This window comes from Solanum pennellii, chromosome 8 (genome assembly GCF_001406875.1).
Source record: "Solanum pennellii chromosome 8, SPENNV200".
NCBI classification, from domain to species: domain Eukaryota; kingdom Viridiplantae; phylum Streptophyta; class Magnoliopsida; order Solanales; family Solanaceae; genus Solanum; species Solanum pennellii.
In genome coordinates this window covers 57,605,313-57,614,568 of record NC_028644.1, presented here as the reverse complement: position 1 = coordinate 57,614,568, position 9,256 = coordinate 57,605,313, and the positions used below count along the sequence as shown (strand labels likewise).

General features: G+C 37.6%; 1 protein-coding gene across 1 annotated transcript in view; it reads right to left on the bottom strand.

The window, feature by feature from the left end:
• LOC107027747 overlaps nt 1-2,980 on the bottom strand; it is a 3,608-nt gene extending 628 nt beyond the window's left edge. The window contains exons 1-2 of the mRNA XM_015228824.1: nt 453-2,980; nt 34-349 (exon numbers count right to left, since the gene is read on the bottom strand). Coding sequence (XP_015084310.1) covers nt 34-349; nt 453-2,980 — 2,844 coding nt within the window. The remainder of the gene's footprint in view (nt 1-33; nt 350-452) is intronic.
• Nucleotides 2,981-9,256: the final 6,276 nt, after the last annotated feature.

Sequence of the window (9,256 nt, the reverse complement as noted above, 5' to 3'; positions counted from 1 at the left end):
AAATCGAGTGCCCAAGAGATAAACTCTCCAAACCTGCAAACAGTGTACCACCGCAACCATTTCTTTCTCATGTGTTGAGTATCTTTGTTCAGCATCATTCAACTTTCTGCTTCCAAAGGCCACTGGATGACCTTCCTGCACTAATACGCCAACAATTGCCTTGTCGGACGCATCAGTGTGCACTTCAAATGGTAACTCAAAATCAGGCAATTTGAGTATTGGTTCAGATGCGATAGCATCCTTTAATTTCTGAAATGCTTCTTCACACCGTTCGGACCAAACCCACTTTGCATCTTTCTTCAACAAATTTGTCAAAGACGCTGCCTTCTTTGAGTAGCCAGCAAACAACCTGCTACAAAACTACCGAGCAGGGGTAAAAATACGATAAGTAGATACATAATTTCGAGTGTGATCTAAACTTTCTGTAATAGTTAGCCAAGCCAAGGAACGACCTCAAATCCTTCACATGACGAGGTGCCTGCCAATCAACAATGGCCTGCACTTTATTAGGATCCATTCGAACCTGATTTTTACTAACAAGATGCCCCAAGAACTTTATCTCTTGTTGAGTGAATTCACACTTTTCCATCTTCACATAAAGCGTGTATTTCCTCAATTGAGACAAAACCAGACTTAGGTGATTAACATGTTCTTCCAACGTTCGACTATATATGACAATATCATCTAAGTAAACAACAACAAAGTCATCAAGATAGTCAAACAGTACATTGTTCATTAAATTGCAAAAGGTTGCCGGGGCATTAGTCAGCCCAAACGGCATTACAAGGAATTCATAAGAACCATATCTAGTTACACATGTTGTCTTTGGTTCGTCACCCTCTGCTATCCTAACCTGCCAATAGCCTGCCCTCAGATCAAGTTTTGTGAACCAGCATGCCTTGCTTAACCTGTCCATCAAATCTTGCACCAACGGAACCGGATACTTGTTCTTTATAGTTGCCTTGTTCAGCGCCCGGTAGTCTACACACATTCTCATTGTTCCATCCTGTTTCTTTTGAAATAGAACAGGAGCACCATATGGAGCCTTAGACGGCTGAATCAACCCAGCATCTAGCAATTCATTCAATTGTTTGCGTAGTTCAACCAATTCTTTAGGAGCCATACGATATGGAGCTTGTGCAGGAGCAACCGTACCAGGCAGCAACTCAATCTTATGATCAATGTCCCTTCTTGGTGGTAATTTCTTTGGCAATTCAGGCGGCATAACATCAGCATACTGTTTAAGCAATTCCCCAACACAATCAGGCACTTCTATTTTCACATCAGGTTTAATTTCGACCAAGGCAGCAAGTATAGTGTCTTCACCTTTCTTCAGCCCTTTGTCGATTGACATAGCAGACAACAACATTCCCTTGTCTTTCTTCTTTGCAACTTTATTAATGTTCCCAAACGGATGAACACCTTTGAGAAAACCAGCATTGCTTCCATTCATGACCATCACTCCATCTAAGTGAGGAAACGGAACAAACTGAAATTTTCTTAGGAAATCAATCCCAAGTATGATTTCAAAGTCACCAAGCGGCATCACCATCAAGTTATGTTTTCCCACCCAACTTCCAGTTGACATAGACACACCATAAGCCATGCCCACAATGGCTTGTGCCTTAGCATTGACTGTTTTGACGTAGGAAGGGCTTTTAGACAACTTCAGCCCCAATTTTGTAGCAATCTTCACATCTACAAACGTGTGTGTGGCCCCTGTATCAACCATTGCCATCACACATTGTTCCTTCACTTTCATTTCTATATGAATTAAGGAGGCATGAGGATTCGAAGTACTAGAGATCTCTCCAACATTATTGATCCCCATAATGTGGTTGAAGGACAATCCCAATGGGTTTGCCATTGCAGCCACGATTTCTTCATCCTCCTCCCTTTGATTCACGTTACCAGCAAGCAAAGCATTCACTTTTTCCCGGTTTGGACAAGATTTGGCCAAATGAGGACCACCACAAGTCCAACAGCCCTTCGAATTTCCATCTTTGTTCTTAGGCCTGTCTTTCCCATCCTTCATTTGTGCCTTTCCTTTATCATTTGTATTGTCTTTACGATTATCCTTTCTCCATTCCCCTTTCTTCTCATTCTTTTTCTTAGTTTTTGACGTGGAGGGGATGTCTGTCGAAGGACGAGTCGTCCGGAAATCCACTAACGAATCGGCAGCAGCAATAGCCCCGGGCAGATCTTTAACATTCTGCCTTCGTAGTTCGTTTTGAGCCCAGCCTTGCATGCCCGAAATGAAGTTGTGAAGTTTATCCTCATCAGACATATTTTGTATGTCTAACATCACAGAGGTAAATTCTTTTATGTATTCCCTCACTGATCCCGTCTGCCTTAGCCTTTTCAATTTATCCCTTGCAAGCCAAGATGCATTGCTAGGAAGAAATTGATCACGCATTTCTTTGATTAGCTTATCCCATGTATCAATCCTAGGACGACCAGCACTTACGTCGTCTGCATTACGAGTCCTCCACCAAAGTTTCGCATCACCCGACAAATACATTGTGGTAATGTTCAACTTATCAGCGTCTGGCACCCTTGCAGCGGTAAAATACTGCTCCATGTCCCAGATGAAATTTTCCAGTTCTTTAGCACTCCTTGCGCCACTAAAGGCCTTAGGTTCTGGAATCTTTACCTTAGACGATTCAACACGAGTTAAACTTAACGTGGCCACAGCCCGATACAAAACGACGAGTTCTGCACGAAGGTTCTCATTTTCCTTCTGCAGTCCCTCCAGTTTTTGCGTAGTTGTGGTACGAAAGTCCAAGATTTCAGTAATGTGGTTATCAACATTCTGTCGATATCCACCAATTTCCCCCTGAACTTTCTCAGCGTCCACTCTCAACTCAATGATTTGTGTGAATAAATCCACAAACGTAGGGTCTGCCAAAATGTCTTCAGTAAACCCGGCAAAGGATTCAATTTTTCGTGCCAACTCCCATAATTCTGCATTTTTCACCATTGTTTAACCGCGCTCTGATACCAATTGAAAGAGGGTCGATTTATTTTTCTCGCACACCACTCTAGGCAGTCTTACAGCGTCTGTAATACTTCAGCCTACTTACACCCACGAAAATTGACTAAGTATGGAAATACTTAAAACAGTAGCGTCAAACAACCAACAGAATTTACAGGAACCAGTCCCAACCTTTATTAACCTTTAAGTAATACAAAGGAAGGCTTCACGAATTAGTCTAAGGCTAGAAAACACTCTCTTTTTTTGCCTTAGACGAATTTCCACCTTTAAATCAAAATTCTGCACAATGGCAGTTACATGCGGCGGTTACAAGTGACACCTGTCCGACACTTGTCATCACAGGGTTCAAAACTAACTTTCCAACAGATAGAATTTAATTCAAATTACATTCCTATCTACACGAAATACTAATATTCTAACACTTAGAATATTTCAGGCTTCATTCCAACACTTAGAATATTTCAGCCAGCTTCCAACACTTAGAATATTTTAGCTGTCTTCCAACACTTAGTTTTATTTCAGCAATTTCGGGTGAACTGCCTTTGTTCCTGACATTGCCAAGTCTTCACAGCCTTGCCTCATCAAGTCAACATGCTGCCTTGCCAATGCCCTTAGCCCGCACGTAAGCCATGCACGTTCAAGCTGCCTTGCCAACACCCAAGCACTTGAACTTGTGTTGCACTGTTTTGCCATCATCCATGTCAAGACCAATGCCCAAGTCCTTGACATGTCTGCACGTAGTTAGATCAAGTAGATTGCGGGTCTAACAGTTTGGGTGAAGGGTAAGCTGACCTAATTCTCTTGCTTTGTGTATATATGGTTTGATCCACATTGGACGTATTTACTTATTGTATATATATGAGGTAATCATGACTTTAAAGGCATATATGGTTAATTAAAGTATTGTCTTAATGTATATATGAATGTGAAACATGAAGGTTATGTATGTGGTGTTCAAAGACAACATGATTTTCTTGTATAGAATGTGAATGTGTTGTGATGGAAAGTATTCATGTTTGATGATGATAGAGTGTGAATGATCTCTATAATATGATGTTGTATCTTTATTGGCTAGACTTAGGTGCCTCTTCTTAATACATGAAAACTTCATGAATATGATCCTTTGGAATTGGTAGATTTAGGTGCGTCTCATTGATGTATGAAGATATGTTGAATGTGATCTCTTGACTTTGTAGGCTTAGGCAACCTTTCTTGAGTAATGAATGAATTAATGTCTAGAATCGGCTAGACCTAAGCATGGTGCCCTCTCTATAAATGCATAATGAGGCCTTTAGGCTATGTCTTGAACCGGCAGACCTAAGCTTGGTGACCTTCACGGTGAGTACCCCTAAGTAAATGAAAAACCTTGAAGCGGTACAACTTAAGGTAAAGACCTACTTCATGTGTGAAATTATAGACTTAGAGATAGTGGACCGAAACCGTAGAAAACCTTCTCTAAGAATTCAATGAGCTTGTCCATAATGAACCTTGATCGGCTAGACCTAAGCATGTTGTCCTTCTTTGTAGAAGTGCTATGGGTCGGCTAGACCCAAGAATGGTGCCCTCTCTACTACATACATGTGAATGAACTACTCTATGGGAACTAAGGCTAACACCGAATGGATATGGTTAAGATGGTGTATCTTTCCGAAGAAAAGGCTAGAGTCCAATGAATATCTTTGGATATCCCCTAAACTATGTGCCAACATGGGTTGTGTATTAGTTATAACCTTGGCAAGTATAACATCCTCCACGGTGTGGGACTTTATGATATCGGATTCCATGTCTAGCTTGCATGGTCTATTTCGGTTAATGCCTTTTTCCACATGATGTTCACTCTAGATACTTGATAGGTTCTACAACGTGTAGGTAGTAAGTAGTATGGGATGCTATATACACATGACATGTGTATGCTTAGAAGGTTCTAAAGTGAGATCTCTAAGTCTTAACAACTATTATGTGAAAGTCCTCTAAATGCATGAATGTGTCCTTAAATGTCTCTAATAATGAAATGTTGAACTAATAGCTTATATTGATAGAATGAGTTGCCTAGCATGTTAAGTTGGAATATAAGGGTCCTTATCTATTGTAATCTTGAGGAACACCTAGGTGTGGCATGAAGAGGTAGTATGGGTTTCCCCTCCATGTCTTACTTAGGTTGGTCTTAGATTAACTTTAGGTGGAGGGTCTAAGATGAGGAAATGGTCTATTGGACAAATATGTATATGTGTTGAATATTTGTAATAGTTAAGCATGTCTATAAGGTGGATATTGTGTTGTATATAGGTGGTGACTTATAATGCGTATCTTGTACTTGTCGTTATGGATCTTTATTTTTTTTTAAAATGGCATGAAAGCATATATCTCAAATAAATGTCCCTTTTTGCATGTTTTTGCACGACTTCCAGACTTAGTACTTAATTGTGCTAACCCCATTCTTCTCCTATGTTTTACTACAAGTGTTGGTGTTGTCAAGCGAAGTATTTTCTATAGCGAAGCTTGGGACTAGAGTTTCTCTCAAAACTTTTGGTATGTCCTCATATGTCAAGGACACGAAGTCTATGTTCTAGTTTCTTTTGTTAAGACTTTGTAATAGACTTGTAGTATTTCTCTTTATTGTAAGGGGCCGTGTCCCTAGTATGTTTCTTTGAAATTGGGTCTAAGTTGTCCATGTGAGACTAGTATTCCGCTTGCGTAAAAATATTTCTAAATGTTGATGACTTTCAAGTCTTATGATTTTCGTCAGGAAGGTTTTAATTCTGCAATTTTTTTATTGCCTATGTGATGAATGAATGCTAAGGGCTTGTATAAGACCTCCTTGAGGTCGAGTACGCCTTGTCGCAACTTGGGGGTGCTCTCGTGACAATTTTATATGATGGCAATTAGATATGAAGCTTAAAAAAAGAAAGAAATATTTTTAGAACTTGTTTCATCATAGTGCCATAATGGCTCAAGGGTGGTTAGTCGTCAAACACCTTTAATCAAAAAATTTGGTTGTCATCAGTCAAATTAGTTCATACATATATTAGATCTTAAATATCCTTTACAAAAGTCTTAGCTGCATCACTGGCTATAAGAATGTATGTCATTATAATTAAAGATTAAATGAAGAGTTTAAGTAGTATAAGATGTTGGATTCATTTTCAAAGGATTAAAAGAAAAGTAGTGTCTTGTTTAATTAACGGAATTAGTCGATATGTATTTTTTTATAGTTTAAAAAGTACTTTTTTTCGTTCAGAATTTGTGTTATTGCAACAAAATCTGAGTTTAATTTTCTCAATTCTTTGATAGAAGTAAAATCATTTAATTGAAAGTTATTAGCTTAAGCTAAAACGTGGCAATTACATTTTGCTATAAATGAACTTGCAGATTCAAAAAGAGATTCACAACAATTTAATTAAATTTGACTAAATTTAAATTACAACATAATTGAATTTGACTAAACTTAAATTACAACAATTTAATTGAATTTGACTAAATTTAAATCACAACAATTTTATTGAATTTGACTAAATTTAAATCATAACAATTTTATTGGAATTGACTGAAAAACAACAATTTAATTGAATTTGACTAAATGACAAAAATTTAATTGAATTTGACTAAAGTTTATTGATGGTCTAAACCCAAAGAATACTTTTTGTCTGTTTATCTGTGTCTTATATTTTTTATAGGCATAATACATATATTGGATACTAAACTTGACTTTAAATTTTAACTTTGACCTCCAACTTTCATAATGCACAAACAGGCACTTTAACTATCCAACTTTTAAATAAATAAACACATGAGTCCTATATGGTAAAATACACGTAAGACACCACGTAGGACGGAAAATGACATGTAGGATAACATGTAGGACATGTGTGTCTATTTATTCAACTTTATACAAGTTTAAGTGTCTACTAGTGCATACCTGAAAGAGGGTCGATTTATTTTTATCGCACACCACTCTAGGCAGTCTTACAAACGTCTGTAACACTCAGCCTACTTGCACCCACGAAAATTGACTAATTATAGAAATACTTAAAACAGCAACGTCAAACAATCAGCAGAGTTTACAAGAACCAGTCCCAACCTTTATTAACCTTTAAGTAATACAAAGGAAGGCTTCACGAATTAGTCTAAGGCTAGAAAAACACTCTGTCTATGCCTTAGACGAATTTCCACCTTAAATCAAAATTCTGCACAATGGCAGTTACATGCGGCGGTTACAAATGACACATGTCCGACACTTGTCATCACAGGGTTCAAAACTAACTTTCCAACAGCTATATTTCCAACAGATAGAATCTAATTCAAATTACATTCTTATCTACACGAAATACTAATATTCTAACACTTAGAATATTTCAGGCATCATTCCAACACTTAGAATATTTCAGCCAACTTCCAACACTTAGAATATTTCAGCTGTCTTCCAACACTTAGTTTTATTTCAGCAATTTCGGGTGAACTGCCTTTGTCCCTGACATTTCCAAGTCTTCACAGCCTTGCCTCATCAAGCCAACATACTGTCTTGCCAACGCCCTTAGCCCGCACGTAAGCCATGCACGTTCAAGCTGCCTTGCCAACACCCAAGCACTTGAACTTGTGTTGCACTGTTTTGCCATCATCCATGTCAAGACCAATGCCCAAGTCCTTGACATGTCTGCACGTAGTTAGATCAATTAGTTTGCGGGTCTAACAATACCCAAAGTTGAAGGGCATAAATGTGATTCGAAGCCAAGTTAAAGGGTGTATTCATGTATTATGCCTTTTTTTATAAGTATATAGTTATTCCACTAATTAATAGTTATTAATTAATTATATGAGAAAGTTATTTTATTGTTGAAAGAATAAAGAAAAAAAAAGATGATTTGATATATAATAACGATGAGCCGAGTGACGATATGATAAATAAATTCTCATATTTGTATATGTTGGTAAAAGTATAAGTACGGTAAAAAAAAGAGAGGCATATCACATATATATGCCATTTAACTTGGCCTTGACTTATTTTTATTCCCTTTAACTTTGGATGTGCACAAGTAGACGCTTAAACTTATATAAAATTGAACAAATAGGCACATACGTCATATTCGACATTCTATATTGTAATTTGCATCATACGTGGTGTCCTACGTGTATTATGTCACATAGGGCTTGTGTGTCTACTTTTTAAAATTCGTACAAGTTTAAGTTCCTACTTGTACATAGCCAAAGTTGGAGACATAAATGAATAATGAGGTCAAATTAAAATAATACATAAATATGCCCTTTAACATTACCTCATTTTAGATTTATGTCCTCTACTTTGAGTATTGTCACCACCCAAACCGTCGTGATTGGCACCCATACTAACTCTTCGATGGGAGAACCATTACTACAACTCAAACCAAGAACTAAGTTTAGTTACCAAAGCAAGTTAAAACAACTAAAAATTGAAGTTCCTATAAACTTCAAATAAAAGTCCATCAACTAAAACAAATGCAGAAGAATAACTTAGAACCTGAAAGTGAACGTACCAAAACATCTATGTTCAGCAAGTCTAAACAAGAAGGGATACACCCCAAACTAATGACTAATTAACTACTATAAAAGTCTAAGTTTAAAATGTGGACATAGACGAAATGAGAATTCATGACAACCCAGAAGAATTGGATCACCTTGAATTCAAACGAGATCACTAATCTTCTAGACGAGGTTTGTCAATAGTTGCCTGAAGATGCCCTGTACTCAACAAAAATAAGAGCAAGTGCAGCATCACTACACAACCATCGTGTACTGGTAGGATCACACAATCCCACTAAGTGCAACATAAGCAAGGAAATACAGCATAATAATAACGTGCATACACCGAGCATATACAATATCATCATCATTTACGAACAACGAAACATTTCACAGTTCTCAAATATAACGTTATATAAAGTAGTTGGTCCTATCATGGAACCCAAACTCAAACAGTTAGCATACTAGAACGTGGTACAGATCCTATAGTTATGTCAAAACGTGACAATCGTTCCCATATTTACACCGGAACATGGCAACTGATCCCAATTAGTTATGCCGAAATGTGGAAACTGATCCTTAAGCACACCACAATCACAAGTATATTCTACTTGTTTTTGGTCTACAAATAATCAATATATACGATAATCAATAAGCAATAACTAATTACCCGAATTACTAACAATCCTAGATCATACCCATGATCTCAAGTATCAAAACTAGGGCTTTTTCCACCACAATTTCCAATTCAACCCCCCCCCCCCCCCC